General features: G+C 40.9%; 1 protein-coding gene across 8 annotated transcripts; it reads right to left on the bottom strand.

Moving 5' to 3' along the window:
• Nucleotides 1–247: 247 nt before the first annotated feature.
• LOC103701322 (MLO-like protein 4) lies at nt 248–15,433 on the bottom strand. Of its 8 annotated transcripts, none has more exons than XR_005514784.1 (10): nt 15,025–15,429; nt 13,243–13,317; nt 11,121–11,206; nt 10,174–10,223; nt 10,041–10,081; nt 9,752–9,922; nt 9,630–9,665; nt 8,334–8,401; nt 2,324–5,204; nt 248–959 (listed from the first exon to the last, which is right to left on the bottom strand). XR_005514784.1 is itself a non-coding variant. In XM_039133485.1 (10 exons), the coding sequence occupies exons 1-10, from the start codon at nt 15,100–15,102 to the stop codon at nt 696–698; spliced, it is 930 nt and encodes a 309-aa protein (XP_038989413.1). In that variant the 5' UTR covers nt 15,103–15,414; the 3' UTR covers nt 291–695. The 8 variants fall into 8 exon arrangements, 6 of the variants coding, with proteins under 6 accessions (XP_038989419.1, XP_038989414.1, XP_038989413.1 ...); XR_005514783.1 differs by having other exon boundaries at nt 291–959; nt 2,324–4,429; nt 15,025–15,433; XM_039133485.1 differs by having other exon boundaries at nt 291–959; nt 2,324–2,384; nt 15,025–15,414.
• Between the last annotated feature and the right edge of the window lie 5,276 nt (nt 15,434–20,709).

Genomic DNA, 20,709 nt, shown 5'->3' with positions numbered 1-20,709 from the left:
CAGTACCCCAGAAGCGGACTACAGCTTCTCTGGCTATACTCTCTCTCATATCATATCCCTATAACACATTTTGCCTCCTTTTCTTTTGGGTTTAATTAACACCTGTCCTTGTTTGATTGAAAATATTATCCCTGACTCTTATTGCACCCCCCCCCCCCCCCCAAAAAAAAAAAAAATCCTGGCTCTTGGAATTCGACGTTCATTTTCTGTTTAGTCCCTCGCCCAGTACACACTTTAAGCATAAGCGTATACAGAACAAATGTAATTAGGTGCAAACATTAGTCCAGTGATTTAGCTACCTAGCAAAGAATTTTGCCATCTCCATATCCAAAGTAATTAGGAAAATCTGTTCAATAAGCATATACATAGCTATTTCAGTCGGTTACTTATCACACTCAGCGTCAGTTCATTTAGAGTGTTCTCTCAGATGAACTACTGCCATTTTCGCGAGCTGGTGCATACGCATGGAAGAGGACATAAGGCAACACTGTCGAATAAGCTAACGACTCGCCACATCTCTACTATGTATCCAGCATAAAGAATTGCATATCAAGAACAGCAGTGGCAACAATCACGAACTTGCTTTCATCTCTTGCACTGCAGTGCGAATATGTTTTTGAATAAATCAGAAGAATGGTTTGATGGTGGTTTATATATGATCAGGAAGCCTTCCAACTAGAGGCAAGAGCATTGTCTCATGCCTCCTGCTCATCCATCATAATTGTATTGAGCGCCTCCAATGAGACTTCGGAACTGCTTCGAGAAAAAATGCCAGATCCAACTGTAATTGTGTCATCCGTTTCATCCATGGTTGATTCCAATGAACAAGTTGATGTAGCGGTTCCAAGTAGTGAAAGGACCGGTTCACGTTTAGACTTCTTTTTGACCCTTCTGCACCAACTATGAAGTGACTCTCTCACACTCTCCGCAATCAAAGATTTCTTAAATTTGGATCCCATCTACAGTCATAGGAAATAAAATGAAAAACGAAAAAAAAACAGAGAGAGAGACTAGATGATATCAGTTCTCTGTATCAGCATTAAATATCAGCTTTGTAGCATGATAAGAAAAACGTATAATGTTTACCTCTATTCATGTATTCAAAATAGCATACAACTTACAGATATTATATTACATGCTCAGAACAAATTGGAGTCTAAAGTAATCACATCAACAAATATTTAGGCAATTAATGCAAATTCTGTCAGTCTTTACTAAGTTAATCAGTGTGCTCTGCAGATTTTGTTTGTTTTTACTGCTCAAAGTTCTTTATGAATCATTATTCCATCAAGACCCTCAAAAATCTACACCCTAACTTTGGATTATCAATCTTGCTATTTGATAGAAATCATCTTGGATCCTCACCAGTAAGATTTAGTGGGACCATTTACACAGTCAAATCAATCGCTTTATTGAAGGTTACCTCCCTTTAACTAGCGTCCTATATCATTATGAGCCTCATTTCATTTAGTTGGCCTCCTTTCCCTTTGCTCAGTAGGCAGTTACAATCTATTCTAGCATCGAAAATTCCGTCTCACTAGTTTGTCGGTCCCTTTTTGGTCTTTCATACCTATTTTTCCACTTATCTGTGCACATCCTTTGCTTGTCATGAACCTTTTGAGTTGCTGTTTGGGCCTTTGGGATCTCTTCAGAGTCTGTTCTCGGTTTCTCAAAGCTATGAAGCTCTTATGCATGAACTATCATATTACACCTGCCAAGGAAACTATACTTGAGGTGAGTCTAAGGCTAGCATGGTCAGCTTGTCATTCTCGTGAACAATCTTACTGTTATCTACCTTGAGTTTGATCAAGTTAGAGATTTCTGATATGTTCCTTTTATATAATACACCATGAGATTATACTGGTGATTATGTCATCAGCAAAACTGGATTTAATCAGTGGCCAAATCAATGGAATAAGCTTTCACCAGTTCTGGTCATAATTAACAGAATCCAGCTGAGCTTAAATTTGTAGATATCAAGCAACTTGGGACGACTGCCACTTCTAAGCATAGCCAAACCCATATTTATAAACCATAGGTTCACTTTGACATAAAGAGCCTAGGGTACGAGGTTCCCACCATTGCAGAGTCTGGGGAGGATCAGACATACGCAGCCTTACCCCCTCGTTCGAAGAGGCTGTTTCCATATTTTGAACCTATGACCTGAAATACAACCTTACTATTGCGCCAAAGCTTACCCTCTAAAGTATACTTTTTTTCTTAGGTTTACTTTGACATACCATGCGTAGTAACTTTTATCCACAATAAACATAAAAATAAGGATGCGGGTATATAAATTATGAAACTTAAAGTTTGTCCAAACCTGAGTGATGATCACATTAAAGGGCAGTGTGCTGTAGCTGCACCAAAACTGGACTAGGAGCCTGAAATTCCAAAGCAAAATGTAGGAGCATACAAATGTTCAAGCAATTCTGCTAAACCAGAACTTGCATACATAAAAAGAAAAAGAAAACTGTATCACATTGTTGAAGTTCTTTTTTTCTATTATCACCCCACAATCAGTCATCATTGCACTCTCTTCCTTCCCTTATTGTAGGTCATTTTGTTGAGCAGTTTTGATTCCTTTCAGAATGAAAACCTACTGTGTGAGTTGATCCTGCCCTGGGCCAGTTCTTGATTTTCAAAACTCTGGTTGCCTGAGCCTTCATATCATGATATTCCCTTGGGTTTCCTCATTAAATTTCTCTTTCACGTTAGACTAAAGTTCAAATGTATTGGACTCTACCGGTGCTTATTCATGAGTTTGACTGGATGGGTTAGTATGAAAGCATGCACGAAGTTCTATACTCTGTTAACTAAGGAAGCAAAGGACACATTTTAACCAAGTGTGCTGCTCGTATGACTTGAAACTACATTCATTCTTAATAAATATGATCAACTATATGATGATGACGACAACGATGACAACAATATTCATTGTTAAAAATTATGATCAGCTGGTTGTTACCATAGACTTTTGTAAAAACACCGTATTATGTTAAGTGCGTACAAAAATCAAAAGCAAATTCTATAATAGAATGAGCCAGAATCATGACATCTTATAAAACAGATCAAAAGGTTCTTGATTAGTTTGAAGGCAGGTTTTGACAAGGACCACCATAGTATTTGGAAAAAGAGAGCATTACAGAAAATATGTATTTTTGTTTAAAAATGTAGGAAAAAAGAAAATAAAATATGCATGGTGTAACAACCCAGGACCTCACCCAAAAAGGCTAGCCATAAGGTATTTTTTTGGGTTCCTTAGTCTTGTATAAGTATCCAAGATCTCCTCGGCGAATAACTAATGTCGAACTAAAGACATGCTCACACGGATTCTCATATGCTTGCCCCGTTCAAGCTCTGACATCCTCGTCAGACTAAAGGTTCAAATCTAATCACAGGCACCACGATCGGCCCGTGGTCAGTCTCTATGAACTCGTGCTGTAGTGTCCCCTAGTTCACATAGGCTATGAGCCGAGTTCGCTCTGATACTATTTGTAACAACTCAGGACCTCACCCAAAATGGCTAACCGGAAGGTATTATTTAAATTTCTTGATCCTGTATAAGTACCCAAGATCTACCCAGCGAATAATCAATGTAGGACAAAACAAATGCCCGCACGAGTCCTGACATACTCTCTCGTTCAAGCCTTGACATCCTCGTCAGGCTAAAAATTTAAATTCATTCAAATCTAATCATAAACACCATGATCGGTCTATGGTCAGCCCCAATGGATCTATGCTGCAGTGTCTCCTAGTCGACATAGATTATGGATCGGGTCCGCTCTGATACCATTTGTAACAACCCAGGACCTCACCCAAAAAGGCTAATCAAAAGATATTTTTTGGGCTTCTTAGTCTTGTATAGGTATCCAAGATCTCCTTGGCGAATAACCGATGTGGGATTAAACACACGCTCGCACGATTCTCACATAATTCTCCCATTCAAGCCCTGACGTCCTCATCAGGCTAAGGGTTCAAATCCATTTAGGTCTAATCACAAGCACCACGAGCGGCTCCTGGTTAGCCTGTATGAACTCGTGCTGCAGTGTTCCCTAGTCCACATAAACTATAAGCCAAGTTCGCTCTAATACCATATCTGTCACGCCCCAATTCCTAAACATGACATGGTCGTGCTACCGAGGGGTACAGCCCACGAGAACACGAAGTCAACATTACTTTTAGCTTTCAAATTCCATCACAAAAAAATATAATAATTAAATATCCAATTTCATCATCCATTAAATAAAATCAAAATCGGTTTAGAGCGTCTAAATACAACATCAATACCAAACCAATCACCCTGAACATTTAGAAGATCATTAGCTACAAATTTGTAGACGATAATAAAATCTTCTACAAAATCACCAAGCTTGCTAGTGCGAACTCTAAGCCTGGACCAACCTTCATCCCTACTGATCCTATTTGCCTGGAGAGAGATAAAAATAGAGGTATATGAGCGGCACAACTCAATAAGTAAACCTTTCACTACCTTACTGGTTCAAGCATAAGATTTTCATACCAATGCATAGTTTAAGAAAAATAACAGATATTCCAAAATAAGCATTTCATAATACAGTATATTAAAAACAGGTCATAAAGCAAAAATCAAGCATGAACAAATCATCCATCTTTCATAAACATAGTGCCAAGTTTGAAATTAAATTCGTAAATCATTCTTCATTTCATGTAATCATATCATGGATCAAAATATCGCTCACAGATATTCGTGCTATGGTCACTATAACCCATAACGGGGCCATCTTCGTAATTGACAAGATTTCATAGTTCATATTCGTTACCAACTTTAACCCGTTGGCAGAGGGCCATTTTCGTTAGATGCTAGCTTTAGGGTGTCGATTGACTCCTATTTCTAAAGGTGATCATAGCAATCTCAGAGCCTTTGAAAACTTATATCTTTTTTTTCAAACATACACATAAATAAGTGAAATACACTAAATGCCATGATCAGACTCATATTTCATAACAAAGCTATTTTCGTTAAAACATTCATGAAACTATTTTTTATAATAAAGCATAATTTTCATAACACATATGCTGATCCATAATTTTAAGAAAAGCATGATATCTCCACAAGCAGATTTTATGCATGAAAAACATGATCATTTAAAAATACTGAGTTTAAGATCCACTTACCTCTTTCGTCTTAAACCGTCAAACTTCACTAGGCAGTTTAGTTAATCCTATAAAAATATTAAAAACATAATTACCTTCTATTTGTCAATTTTAATCAAATTAAAATAATAAAAAATAGGGATGAACATTCGACGATTCCGGATGGGTTAGGCCTAAGCTATTTAGTCAACAAATTATAGGGCATGGACTTGATCAGAGCCAAGGTCGATTAAGATAGTTCATTATCAGTGGGTTAATGGACCTTGATAAGGCCAAGTGATCGGTCCAGAAGGCGACCTTGGGCACCCAGGCAGTTCAAAGCCTATTTCTAGGGGGTCAACTTAGGTTCATAGATCAGATTAACATGACCCAACTTTGGGTTTCTTGGACATTCTAGAGAGAGAAAATAGAGAGAAAAATGAAGAGAGGAGAGAGAAAGTGGAGAGAGCAGAAAGTAGAGAGAGAAAATCAAGATAGAGAGAAGTCAACCCAAAAATTTGAAACTCCTCGTACGGGTGCATAACGCCGACCCGAAGTCCTTCCTATGACTGCATAACACCGATCCGAGACCAACACCAACCCGAAGCTCTAGGTTGCACAACACTGACCGAGACCCCTCTAAGGGTCAGCCCAACTTCACAAAATACCTAGTCCCGCCACTAGTCCACTAAAACATATAGAGAGAGAATAAGTAGAGAGAGTGATAAAGAGAGAAATAGGAAGAGAGAGAAACTACAGAGGAGAGAGAAAGTAGAGAGAGAAGACTCTCTTCTTCTTTCCCCAACTAGGGGGAGCCTGATCTCACCCTCTTCTCGGATCAGGGGGGTGGCTGCCTAGGGTGGTCGCGCTCCGGTAGTAGCTTTCGGCCGCGGCACCATCGGCGCGGTGGTTGGTCGGCGCTCCCTCTTAAATACTTTTCCAACCTCCAAATAGACCTTCCTAACCGTTGGATTGAAGAAACTAGCCGTTTATAGCCGTTGGGAGCTTAAAAAATAATTCTGCACAACTAGCCGTTGAGTTGTCAGTCGTGCTCGGGTCGACCCCAATTCTGCTCGGGTCGACCCCACCGACCCCACCTTCACTGGGGTCGACCCCTACTCTTCTGGGGTCGGCTCAACAGTGCTGGGGTCGACCCCAATACTTCCGGGGTCGGCCCTGACAGAAAATCCAGAGAGTATGTTTTTTTTTGCATTGCAGCTACAGTGTCTCGGGTCAACCCCGCTACAGTATTTTCAGGAAATACATTTTCTGCATTGCAAGCTTGGGGTCGGCTCTGACTTTTCTAGGGTCGGCTCCATTGGGGTCGGCTCCAATATTCTTGGGGTCGACCCAAAACCTATGCCAATGACTCAAATGGTAAAATGTACCATTTGAGTGTCAAGATTCTCTGAATATTTCGGGGTCAACTCCACTCCTCCTGGGGTCGACTCTAGCTATGATTCTCTGCATCTAAAAGTTAGACATGCATAAGGGATCCACAAAGAAATAATTTCAAGTAAAATAGAATGCATGGCACAATAATGTTTCGTATTCTTAATAGTGAAAATTACAGAATTGCCCTTTTAGGTATTCTTAACTTGAAACTTTGTCAAAATGAATTTCTAAGCTTTCTACATTCTCTATTACAAATTTTATCTCGTTATTAATTCTTGAGAGTTGTTTTGTCCGTATATTCATAATGTATCGTGAATATATCGAGGGTGTGCCATTTATTAATGATGTATCGAGTTAATTTGCATTTCTAATTTGATATGGCCTCAATGGTTATGTTAATCATCAAAATAACATTCATCGTCAGATTTGAATGAATTTAAACCTTTAGCTTGACGAAGACGTCAATGCTTGAACGGAAGAGTATGTCAGAACCCGTGCGGACATTTGTTTTGTCCCCCATCGATTATTTGCTGGGTAGATCTTGGGTACTTATACAGGATCAAGAAACCCAAATAATACCTTCCGGCTACCCATTTTGGGTGAGGTCCTGGGTTGTTACAAGTAGTATCAAAGAAAACTCGGCTTATAGCCTGTATGAACTAGAAAACACTACAGCACGAGTTCATAGAGGCTGACCACGGGCCGATCGTAGTGCTTGTGATTAGATTTGAATAGATTTGAACTCTTAGCCTAACGAGGATGTCAGCACTTGAACGGGAGAAGTATGTGAGAATCCATACGAGCGTGTGTTTAGTCCCACATCGATTATTCGCAAAGAAGAACTTAGGTACTTATACAGGACTAAGGAACCCAAAAAAATACGTTCTGAGTAGCCTTTTTGGGTGAGGTCCTAGGTTGTTACAAATGGTATCAAAACGAACCCGGTCCATAACCTATATTGACTAGGGAACACTGTAGCACGGATCCATTAGGGCTGACCACGAGCTGATTGTGGTATTTATGATTAGATTTGAATGGATTTGAACCTTTAGCCTGGCGAGGGCATCAAGGCTTGAACAGGAGAGTATGTCAGGACCCGTGCAGGTGTATGTTGAGTCCAAGAATTGTCGAATCGGACGGTATAGCCCGGTTCGGGCCGAACCGAGCCGACCCGGTCTCTGACCGGGTCGGTTCGTACATAAAAAACGGTTCCAACCGGGGTCGAAACCACACTAATTCCGGCCGAAACCGGCCAATACAAGAGTGAACCGGACGAAACCTGTTGATTCGCACCGAATTCGGTTAATTCTGCAACAGCGCGCGAGCTGGGGCCAAGAATTGCCAAACCAGGCCAACCGATTCGGTTCGGTTCGAACCGGTAGCGAACTGGACCAGGCACCAATTGCTAGGGTACTCGGTACCGGTTTGGTCCGAACTGGTACCGAACCAAACCGAGCGCCGACCGGTATAGTATCCAGTATCAATTCGGCAATTCTTGGTTTAGTTCTACATCGGTTATTCGCTGGATAGATCTTGGATACTTATACAGGATCAAGGAATCCAAATAATACCTTTCAGCTAGCTATTTTGAGTGAGGTCCTAGGTTGTTATATTTAGTATGAACTTTTGAGATAAAATAGGGGAATGAAGAATAACAAAGAACAAAGAATAACTTTCTGGGTAAATAAATAATTACTATCATTTCAATAGCTAGTAATGCATCCGTAACAAATTTACAAACTTAATATCATATGCATGACATACATCATAGATCCAAACACTTATAGATACTTGATATAGCATATTTTTATAACACAACATACCCAGAGACCAAGCGAAGAACTACCATGTAATAGTTCTTCATGAAACAGGATTGTGCACTCAGTTCCCACTGCAGAAAGCAGTTTCTGATTAGAACAAGATCTATAATCAAAACAAGGTAGCCATAATGTGTTCAATTCTAAGATAATTATATAGGTACACCTTATTTATTAACACCAGTATGATTTATCTATATTTTGTACTTAAAAACAAAAGGTCCAATCAGAAAGTTGTAAAATCTCTGAAGTTGCTCCTCGTGAAGCATGAACAAATTGATGCCACTACAGGACTGTTGCAGATATTAATTATGTATGACTAGGAAAAGAAAGCATGAAGAGAACTAGCCTCTACAATTTTGCCTACCTTATTGCATCCATGTAGGACAGATATAGATCAACCATACCACAGTTGTAACAGAGCATATACAGGCCAGTTTTTTTTTTTTTTTTGGTACATTGGGTACAGGCTAGTTTTCAAAGAGGTTTATGAATAGTAAGTCTTGACTGGTGGAAGGGATTGGTCCACCTGAGCATATTGGTGCAGTATCACTATCTAACAATATATAATACAATAATGACACTGATGTATTGTTATGGACCATCTATCCTTGTTCATATTGCATGTTGTACTTAGCAGTATTAAGCTATTATGATAAACTTTTAATGCTAAAATTGTTTATATTCTTGTATAAAATCTCATATTGGCAGTTTTCACTTTAAGAAGTAAATTTCTAGTTCGGGTATGGTATGAATGATTGAGGACATAAGATTTATCTATAGGAGTTGCAGTTGTATCACAAACTCCCCATTTAAGTTGTTTAAAACAGTCTGCAATTGAAAAGCATACCTAGAGTACATTAATTAGCATTCTACTTGGAACTGATTGATGATAATTGGTACTTCCTATTTTTATCAAATCACACCCAAGTCTTTGAAAAGCCTCGGAAATCCAACTAAGATAGTTCCAATCTTGGTAAGGAATTTATTGCATCAAAAGTCCACGTTCATTGATGTGCTGGTTTCAACTAGTTCCAACCCCTAACCAAGATCCCTAGATATATGATGCAAATAGTATAATTTCTTCAAAAATATCGAGCATTACTATAAAAACAAAACGAAACAATGTTTTTATGAACATTTATAACTACAATTAATGTTATGGTGTAGGATATCAACAGCAGCATGTAACATTTTCGGTCATGGAGGTAACCCAGCATCCTGCATCTCTTGTAATATGTTTATTATGTAGTCATGTATCATATATGATACTTATAAGATAAAAAGTAAATACCATCTTACCAGGGACCAAATAAATGCTGCCATCTCAAAAGCATTCTGAAAGCAACAAAAAAAAATATCAGAATATGTTGGGGAACAGAGTCGCGTGAATTAGCAATTCTGTGAAGAAATATTAGCATCACCTGAAACGATATGAATTGTATCAACCACAAAAGGAGTTCTGGTTTTCCAAACCAAAAAAGATCGTCACGTGGCTTCAGTTGTGTACCAACAAATGGACCAGTTGCCTCAACAACCTCCAGAGCTAATTGCACAACAACATGTTGAAGCTTGGTGCCCACCAGCATGACCAGCTTTCATATATGTTGAGAAAAACATTACAAGGAAAAAGAATATCATGATTTTGGGGGATGACAGATGAGAGGAAAAAAACAATCTAACTAGAAAAGAACGGAAGCACAAAACACTTACAATGGCAGGAACAAAGGACAACCAAAAGTAGATATTGATTCCTACAATATTAAAAAGTAAATGAGCAAATGTAAAACAAACCGGCCCTGCAAGAGAGAAGATTTTTCTTCTTTTTCATGAATAGTAAACTTACCATGAATATTTACAAAAATGCACAATATGCCGTACACCCAAAGAGGCCAGCTGCAACATCGATCAAAGCCAATTGATTCAGCAGCCATATGATTAAAAAAAAGTAAAAACTTATTAAATTCATTAGCAATAGATATTTCTGATAGTAGAAATACATAAAATGGTTGTCATAATAAATATAAACCAAGAAACCAGCCTTGACAAATAATGTGTCAACAAAGGGTATGGAAATGATATTAATTGTCATTCATTTAGCCCCATAACAGCAGGCGGAATTTTGCATGTCAACATTGATTGCAAAGAAAAAGTAGGCTAAGGAATTTAGTTTAGGGAAAGAGTGTAAAACAAAGAAAGAAAGAGCAAAGATAGGTGAATAAGAGTAGCGCAGAAGAATATATAAAGATTTGTTCCATGATGCCATGGCCTTTTAATACTTCTAAATAACATAACAATATTCTTTCTCATAAACTTGCATTGATGTGGTAAGACTGTATTAATGCCTCTTTACTCAGAGGCAACTTTTTTCCTTTATAACACTAATAGTTGTTTGCAAAATGGTCAAAACGTAGATCAAAATATATAATTTAATGATAAATCAACATAAACATGGCGAGTAGAAATTTCCTCATTTGTGAACCTAACTAAAGCCTGACTGGGAGAGAAACAAATATTAACTGAAACTTGATGGACATGTCACAGATGGCTTGTTTACTAGTTGATGCATAAAAAGTAGCAATTGTAATGCTAAAATCCCCTATATTATAGGGCATTCATACATGATGCATTTATTCTAAATGTTGGCATTTAATTCTGCCAAAAATGAAACAATTAAACCAACAAACAAAAATGTTAAAAGAACACTCATGGCATAAGTATGATGAAGCTTCCTCGTAGCAACAGGACTTAACCTTTCAAAGCAAATGCATCAATTTCTAGACATGCATGTACCTGATGCCAACACTCCCATGAAACTCATCTTCCATGCTCCGCACCATGTATTTATGGAAATCATAAGAAAGGGGCAATTTGTGATTCTGAAAACAAAGGCACCGCACAACTGATAGTGATAAATAAGCACTAAAGAGCTTGAAAACAATTTTTCATTATAGCAATGCAGTCAATACTACTGTAGAGAGGTGATGTCTAGCAACCCTAGCCATGCAAAAAATCAATATCACTTGCGTAACTACAGTAGGACAAGAGGTTGCTTTCAGTTTTAATTGCTTCTCTTAAAGAATTATGAAATTTAGAGAATCTTTGGTTAGGGAGAGTTGGGCTCCGGAATGGGAATGGGAATGAGTGATTCCCATTCCAGCAGTTTGGTTTGAGAGAGTCCCATTCCCATTCCAATTTCAAGAGGGGAATTGGAATGCCCTAATCCCTCAAAACCCAATTCCAACTCTCCCTTACTCCCATTCTGATTTCGATTTTGATTCCAGTCGTGCACCAAACATATCGGGGAAGATGGCCATTCCGATTCCCATTCCAATCCATTCCGATTTCAATTTCGGTCGCAAACTAAGCGTACCCTTAAATAATACAACCTGCATAGTTTGTAGTAGAAATTTGCATAGCATATGAAAATTGCACATACATATAGACTTACATTAAAAATATACAGGGTTGTCCGGACTGGAATTGATCCATGTGGTTCCCTTTGCTTTTCAAAAGTTAGGACCAAGTGGCATCATAATCTATGTTACCTGAACACTTTGATTTAGCCTAAGGTACCTGCACCTGATAGTTAAACATGGACATTGGTATGACAATTGGACAGAGCCTAATAAGATTAAATGTTCAGACACTAAAAGGATTGAACATCTAGACACATACCTGCACCCACATACAAAACTGAGTCCACCTAATATAGATCACAATATCCATTCTCCACAAAGTGGAGAAAAAAAACCTCTGAACGGACCAAAACAAGCTGTGATGTGATTTTTTTGGTTTGTCTGTGATGTGATTTGCTATATTTGTCATTTTGATCCTTATTCTCCTTTTTTTTGTGAACTCTTGTCACCATTAAATGTTCTAGAGAAAGAGCAGAAAGTTCTAACAGTTCTTATTAAGCCATGGCGAACTCAAAGTATAGTGAACTCAAAATATTTAGACACATGCTAGTAAGTCACCATCCTCTTGTAGTTCAGGCTTCACCATCTCAAATCCTTCATAAACTGAGAATCTTGATAACCCAATGTCACAAACACTGTACTTCAATACTGTCATCATTTGGAAACTCGCTGAAAAAATTAAAAGTTTGTGAGAATAAGAACTTTGGAGCATAATGATATCTAGTTCAACTACCACTTAGCACTATCCAATCGACAGCAAATTCTCTTCTCCTTCAACATCAAGAACATCCCTTTCAGCACCAAGTCAAATTCAACTTATAAATCCATGTAGTTGAAATAAAGACACTACCTGTATAGAAAACCAACAGGTTAGCTTAAATTTGGAAACATAACCATAAATTTATGTCCACTTTAAGCAGGAAAGTACAACTTTTGAAGCTTAAAAATCAGCCTTAGAAATTAAGATGGTTCAAACTGGTTTCCACACATCAAAATGAGACCTCAGAGTCCCATGGAAGGATTAAGTCATAGGAAAAGATTAAATAACATAAAGCAAAATTTAAAGCAATTCCTATACAGGATGCAATATGTAATATGTCGATAAATGGGGCAAAAATAAACCGCACATATCTGACATTGCAAGGCACAAATTACACTTATACATGTGCAGTTAACACTTAATTCCGAAGCATGCACAGAGGACAGTTTTCAATGAAAATTATAAATCATCATTTAGCAAAGGCTTCTTTGTGTCAATTGTCCAAATGATATGGATATAACAAAATTATATCATAGTACTCATGGAATTTAGGTCCTTTAAACTTTTAAAGCCACTTTTACCCCTCCAAATTAAATGAAAGAAAGGAGAGGGGCTACTACCATACTGATAAGCCCAATGAAATAAATATGCAAATCAACAGTTTTATTAACAAAAATATGTTACGAAATGAAAAGAATATTTGAGTGCATAATGTCAGATAAAGTTAAATACTTACACTGATGAAGCCCAAACGTAATGCCATGTAATCTGACTTAGCTAAAGAGCCTTTAAATTGCCTTATGAAACAAAGCTACAAGCATTATAATGATTCAAAGTCAGTGATATGTTGATACTGAATGACAGTAAGCTAAGCTTAAAAACAAACAAATGAATCAAAGTAGCTAAATTTCCTTGTAATGAGTGATTAGAACATGCAGAGCAGTCCCTATCTATCATAAAGCCAGAGCACTGGTAGCAGAGAGGCCCAACTATTTTTTTCAATCACTCAACATTTATTGTAGACATGGTCGGTAGAACCGTCCTGAACCGGGCGGTTCGGAGCATATCGAGTCATACCAGCAGTAGACCGAGACGGTTCCGATGACCGAAACAAAATAAAAGTCGACAGAGAGGGAGAAGGAGAAGGAAAGAGAGGAAAAGAGAGAGAACGAGCGGGGGAGGAAGGGAGAGAGAGAGGAAGAGAGGGCCGCGGAAGCCGACGTGTTGTGTAGAGCCCCTCCTTCACACAGCTCCACATGGCTCGTCGGCCCTCCGCCGGCCTCCACCAGCCTCCTTCTCTCTCCCTCCCTCTCTCTCTTCCTCTCTCCCATTCTCCCTCTCTCCCGCCTCCTCTACTGTGTCAGTACGGCCCGGCACGGAACAATATGGGGGCGTACCAACCAGTGGAATCAGGCAACCAGTCCGGCCCTAGTTCCGGCACAGCAAACATTGACTGTAGACATATATTATATCAAGGAAAGTCCAGAAGAATTAATAAATAATAGGTACTCAGATCAAGATTCTATAGTGCATCTCAAAGATCATTTATTGACATTCGATCAATGATATTAACAATGAATGATGTGTGCTCTTCTAAAATCTGAAGTTACATTACAGTCAGTCCAAATTTTTTCTTCAAATTCTGTCTTCTCATATTCATTCCCTTTAGGGGATGAATGTTCTTGGATTCATGATTTATCCAGCAATTTTTGGAGAAAAAAGAATCTTATCCAATATGCATATTCCTGATCTTTTTAATATTGACACATGCCATTATTAGCCTTAATAGCTAAATTATCATGTATTATTATCTTCACCACATATATATTTAATTAAAGTTCTTGATAAACAAGTAATCTCTAATATATGTAGATCTTATGGAATCTACCTTTATCCTATTAGAACATGTATTATTCATGCATTTCTGTTACCTTCCAGAAACCTTTTTAATATTTTCCTTTAATCTTTAAAATTCATTATTTCAAAATACATTTGGTGAAGATGAAAAATTGATGTCATAATCATTCTTAAGTGCAATATCTCTATAATTTTTCAAAAAGAATATAAAATTCTGCATTTGTTATACAAAAGCCATCTTTATAGGTATCGGTTCACAAAGCATATTGTTTTGCATTTTTCGTGAGCATGGAACATGCCAAGTGAACCCTGAGGTCCTGGAAGAAAAGCTGAAAGCCCATGAATTGCCAGATATTGTATTACATCTCTAATCCTTCAACATATGACCGAAATCAGGAATTATATGTGCAGTCAAAACTCTAACCTAGAACCAAATAACATTTCATTTCAGAATCATCAATGGATATGGAACTTCAATATCCAAAATATGAGGACATACAATATTTTAAAAATATAGTTAGTTAGTTGCATTTCAAATATTTATGCAAAAGTTTGTTTTCTTCCTCAAATATCAGGTTGTAATAGTAATTCTCTATAGAATAAATCATTTTGATTTTGAGTAAAACTTGAACAATATTTCACAACAAATTTGAAACCTCACCATCCAAATAAGAATCCTGTTTTTGCTCCACGGATGAGATGTACGCTGAAAAACAAAAGTGGACTGTTTCTTCATCATTTTACCCCTCCTTGCTACAGTTTAAAAATGAAAACATCAAGTTCTATAACTAAATAATCACACAACTTAAGTTTGCATCTAACATAAAGGTAACTTCGAACGAAAAGGTTTATACTTTTTTTCTAAAACATGTGATGAAGAAATGCTGCATCATAATTGTTCATGATAACTGTTATATAATAGTTGAAGGATTGGAAATCATAAGGAAAAAAGGGTATCGTACGAAAATCTATCACAAAAAAACAATTGAAAAGTTAATGATGGTGTCCATCCAAAACATTATTCTTTTTCTAAGAACTAACGAATCTTATTTGCAAAATACCAAAAAATAATAAGAATAATAAGAGGAAAACAAAAAAAAGACAAGATATTAAGCAAGATTCCTTTTATTTAAAAAAAAAAAAAAGAAAAAATGAATCAAGAACTTATCTTTGACATGTCATTAACACATAGACCACAGGTTCACATAAAGGCATGTCAGTATTTCTATCTTTTCACTAATAGGACATAAACTTTATCAGATCAGTGATAAAAGAAACCCAGATTTAATAGTACAGCCTCTATGCTCCCACACTCACCTATCCACGCATCCTGCACTACTTTAATCTCATTTAACAAGGGGGGAAAAAAAGAGAGGCCTAACCCAAGCTTTGCTTTCCCTGCAACCCGGCCACCATTATATAAAAACAAGATACTGCCATAATGTCGCAAGAGCAGATTGCTCAAGCAGGGGCCAAAGCTGCCATCAGGGGCGGCCCAAGCCTTAGGCGACCTAGGCGGTCGCCCAAGGCCCCGGCTCGAGAGAAGGCCCCCGCAGCCCCGCGCAACGGCCTCGTAGGCTACTAGGCTCCTAGCCTTTCAGCTCGGCCTCCCGCTCCTAGCTAGCTACAGTGTCACTGTCTGTAGAGTAGAGGCAAGGCCGCAGGAGCCAACGGCTACCTCGACAAGACGCGGGTGCTCCACTCCCATCGGCCATCGCCCATCATTCCTCTCTGGCTCTCTTTAAAATCCTCATCGTCTCCACTTCTCCTCCACTCCTCAGTCCTCAATCCTCTTCTGTTCTGTACTTCTGTAACTCTGTTCGACTGGGTCTCTGGCTCTCTTTAAAATCCTCATCGTGCTCCCGCGCCTCCGCTAATCCGCCTCCCAGTCCCCGCCTCCCCGGGCCCCGGCATCCCGCGACGGTCCCCGCCAGCCCGCCTCCCCGGCATCCAGGCGGTCCCACCGCCCGCGACCTCCTCGGCTCCTCGCCTCCCTCCCGGGCCCCCGGCTCCCGTGAGGCCGTGTCGCCGTGACCCCGTCGGCCCGTCCGGCTCAATCCAGCGAGCCGGCGAGGTCGTCTCCTCCACGGCTCCGCCTGAGCGCCTCCCAGTCCCCGGCAGCATCCCGGCGATCCTGCGAGGCTACGACCTCCTCGCCTCCCTCCCGGGCCTCCGGCCCCGGCTCCCGCCTCCCGTGACCAGTGAGGCAGAGGCAGTGCCGCAGGCCGCAGGCCGCAGGCCGCAGTGACCTCCACCGCTCCACGGCTCCACCTCCTTGCCAGTCGCCTCCCTCACGTCTGACGGTCTGACTTCTGAGACTGAGCCTGTCACTGTTGTCAGTCTGACACTGTGACGGTGACTCAGTGGGCATACACGGTGTGATTCTTCTAATCCCCTTTTGATTGTTATTCTTCTAATCCCCTTTTAATTATATTTTCAAATTTCAACATCCAGCGTTTAATTCCCCTAATTTTGTTGCAATTTCTATAATTTTGTTACAATTTTTCACTTCTATTTTATACTTATTAAAAATTTATTATTATTATTATTATTATTTTAAAAAAGGCCTCATTTAGTGAGTTCGCCCTAGGCCCCCAAATGTATTGGGCCGCCCCTGGCTGCCATGAGTAGAGAAAGCACCAAGTGATGCAAAAGGTTAACAAGATATGGAAGTCCATGAGAATCGCATAGAGTATTTCTGTATGAAAATCAAATCCTTATAACTCAGAAAAGTCTACGATCTTAATTGTCACGCCCCGGATCCGGATCCGTGACACGGCCGTGCTATTGCCGACTATCGCCCACAGTAGCACGCAGCCTCATACAGGGGTAACAGGTAGCCAAAAGGATTCATCCTTATATATATATTAAAAGTTTGCAGTACAACCTTCAAGTTTGAAACCAAAAATACAGAACTTCTATGCTATTCAAATGTACAGAAGTATATAAGCTTCTCCAAAAATACGAAGCTCTGTAACAAAATAAAAACATATCTGATGGCGATCACTGGTGAGGATCTGAAAGAAAACGAAACATAAACAGATGTGAGCTACACGGCTCAGTAAGTAATCCTGCATAATCCTACCGGATCAACCAGTAGACTAAACATGTAAATCAGGGTTTTGAGAAGCTGACATGCATGTTTATCTAATAATCATCCTGGCATAATAAGTAGGCAATTTAAACAAAGCAGTAGTGCAAATCACAAAATTTTCATATTATATGCATATGAAACCGTGCCCCCGACATGCCGTGGTCCATTCTCTCGGATGCTACTGCGAAGTCCATTCGGCCACTGGCGGGGCCAGCTAGTCATTCTCGGCCACTAGCAAGGCCAGCGAAGTTATTCTCGGCCACTAGCAAGGCCAGCTCAGTTGCATTCGATCAGTAGCATCTTTGAGCCATTACAGTGCCTCTTGGCTAGCTAAGACTTTACAAACTTACATGCATGATTAAAATATCAGTATCATCATGTCGCATACATAGCCATAGCTTCTGTAATCATGCAAGTTACTTATGCATTGTAACATATCAGGCATGAAACATATATACTTAAAATAAATGCTTAGGAAACATTAATAACATAACATGATCCATAACAGGATTAGGACAGGTTACTTACAGTGATTCGTTTTCTCCCAAGTTTCTTACGTCCTGGTGACGGATCCTGAGTCACCTAAAATCACATTATAATGAGCATATTATCTCCTTTTACTTGTTTGGATTCCACCCGAAATTTAGCCCAAGTCTAATGTGTTCATATTGGAGCCTTAATTGGGTCCATATGGTTTAATTGGCCTTCTAATTGGTCATCAGGCTTAATCCCAAGTTTAATTTGGGTTTAATTTTGGTTAAATTTATAGTCTGGCTTGTCCAGACTTAGCCCAATTTGATTGGGCTCGGGTTTAGTCAAATTTGGCTAAACCCTTTCCCCCCCTTTTTTTTTTTCTTTTTTTTTTCTTTTTCTTTTTCTTTTTCTTTTTCTTTTTCTTTGGGCTTAACGGGTTGCGGGTTCGGATTCGGATCCGACCCGCGAACCCGTTATCAAGTTTTCTTCTCCCCCCTTCCAGAGGCTTCCGCCTCTTCGTCTCCATCGCCTCCCTCTCTCCTCCGGCTCTCTCTCTCTCTCTCTCTCTCTCCTTCGTTCTCACCGGAAGCCACGCCTCCGACCGGTCCTCCGGCCAGATCTGTGGCCTTCTCCCTCTCAGTCACTCCCTCTCCTTCTCTCTTTCTTTCTCTTTCTTTCTTCTTTGTTTTCGCCGAGACCCTAGCCTCCGGCCGAGCCCTCGGCTTCCTTCTTCTCCTCCGGCCGGATCTACGGCCTCCTCTCTCTCTCCTTTCCTCCCTTGCTCTCTCTTTCTTTTTTTTTTTTTCTTCTTTATTTTTCACCGAAACCCTGACTTCCGGCCCACCGAAACCCTCCTCTTCTTCCTTTTTCTTCCCTTGCAGGCGGCCGGGGAGACGAGGCTCCCCCCGATCTACCAACCGAGGTGGAGTTTCCCCCCGGAGCGCCGGCGGAAGGGAAGGCCAGCCCTTCCTCCCTCCGAAGTAATGCCGGAGAGGGGAAGGGCTCGGAGATGGGTCGGGATCCGGCTATAAACGAGAGCCTCCACCCGCTCCGTCCACGGCAAGGCATGGTCGGAGAGGATGAAGCCTCAAAGTCCGGTGAGTTCTTTTCTTCTTTTTTTTTTTTTGTGGGAGTCTCGCCACCACCTCTCGGCCGGCGGAGAGGTGGGGCTCGGCTGGGGCTGGCGGCCTTGAGGCCGCGTTGGTCGCCGGCACGGCAGACCCGGCGGCCCTTGGCTGCCCCTCAGCCCTAGGGCAGCCACGGCCGGGGCCTGTCACCCGCAGGCCGAGTCCGGCTGGGCTCGGCCCGGGTGGCGTTGGGCTCGGCTTGGGCCGTTCTCAGGCCGGCCCGCGGCCTGTGGGTCCGGCCCACGGCCCTCCTCCTGTTTTTCTCTCCCGTGCCGGTCTCCCCCTCTCTGTGCCAGTCTCCTCCATTCTGTGCCAGTCTCCTCCCCTCTGTTTCATCAGTGAAACAGAGGGGAGAATACCCCACAGAGGGGTTTCTCCTTGCTTTATGATTTTATTAACAGGGAGTCCATACCTGGTTTTAGTCGGGTGTAGTCGGGTGTAGTCGGGCAGTGCTTCCTCCCTGGTAGTCCCCCCTTCTTCAGAGCTTCAGGGCTCCTTGGCCTTAGGCTCCAGGGCTCCGGCTCCCTCTCTCTTTCTCTCGTTCGGTGTTTAGGGGGGTCTGTGACTTGGGGTTGCCGGCAGAGGCTTAAATAACTGATTAGAGGATGAAACCCTCCTCTGAGACGTCCCATCCTCTCCTTTCCTCCATACTCCGGGACTGGCCGCCGCCCCCCCTTGTCTCCGGCGCGCCGGCATCGGCTGCCAGCAGGGGTGAGGGTCACCCTTCCCTGTCGGTCTTATCCCTTCGTATTTTAATATTTTTTTTTTCTGATAAGTATTATAATTATACTGCCTACAGTGACATTTGGGCCCAACCCTTAGCTGGGCCCATTTCTCATTGGGCCTAGTAGGTTGTGGGCCCGGACATTACATTCTACCACCCTTAAAATAAATTTCGTCCTCGAAATTAGACATACCTCGGTTCTCGAAGAGCTGAGGGTAGCGTTGTCGCATCTCTTCCTCCAATTCCCAGGTAGCTTCCCTTTCAGTGTGGTTGGTCCACTGGACTTTAACGTAGGGAATGGTGCGCCTTCGGAGGATTTGCTCTTTTTTGTCTATGATGCGCAGGGGAGCCTCCTCATAGGTTAAATCTTTATTTAATTGCAGAGGTTCATGTGGTACCACATGGCTGGGATCCGGAACGTACCTCCGTAACAAAGAGACGTGAAAGACGTTGTGTACGCCTGATAGCTCTGAAGGTAGGGCCAATTTGTAGGCAACTTTGCCTATTCTAGCAAGAACCTCAAATGGGCCAATGTAGCGAGGACTTAATTTGCCGTGTCTTCCGAATCGGGTAATACCCTTTGATGGTGAAATTTTTAGGAAGACAAAGTTCCCCTCCAAAAATTCCAAGGCCCTTCTTCCTCTGTCAGCCCATCTTTTCTGTCTATCCTGGGCAGCCTGAAGTCTTTGCTTAATTAGTAGTACCTTGTCTCTGGTGTGCTGGACCAGTTCGGGGCCTAGCATTTTCCGCTCCCCGACATCATCCCAGTGTAAGGGGGATCGGCATCTTCTCCCATAGAGAGCTTCGTATGGGGCCATCTGGATACTGGAATGGTAGCTATTGTTATAAGCAAATTCCACCAGTGGTATGTGACTATCCCAGTTTCCACCTAGGTCCACAGTGCAAGCCCTCAGCATGTCTTCCAGA

This window comes from Phoenix dactylifera, chromosome 14 (genome assembly GCF_009389715.1).
Source record: "Phoenix dactylifera cultivar Barhee BC4 chromosome 14, palm_55x_up_171113_PBpolish2nd_filt_p, whole genome shotgun sequence".
NCBI lineage: Eukaryota > Viridiplantae > Streptophyta > Magnoliopsida > Arecales > Arecaceae > Phoenix > Phoenix dactylifera.
This window is presented reverse-complemented; position numbering and strand designations above follow the sequence as displayed.

Excerpts from the sequence above, each read along its gene's own strand:
- LOC103701322 (XM_039133485.1), bottom strand. The coding sequence starts at position 15,102 with ATGATGAAGAAACAGTCCACTTTTGTTTTTCAGCGTACATCTCATCCG. Across the intron at positions 9,923-10,040 it reads TGTCCTTTGTTCCTGCCATT|CTGGTCATGCTGGTGGGCAC; the intron begins GTAAGTGTTTTG and ends CATATATGAAAG. Across the intron at positions 960-2,323 it reads TTAATGTGATCATCACTCAG|ATGGGATCCAAATTTAAGAA; the intron begins GTTTGGACAAAC and ends CTATGACTGTAG.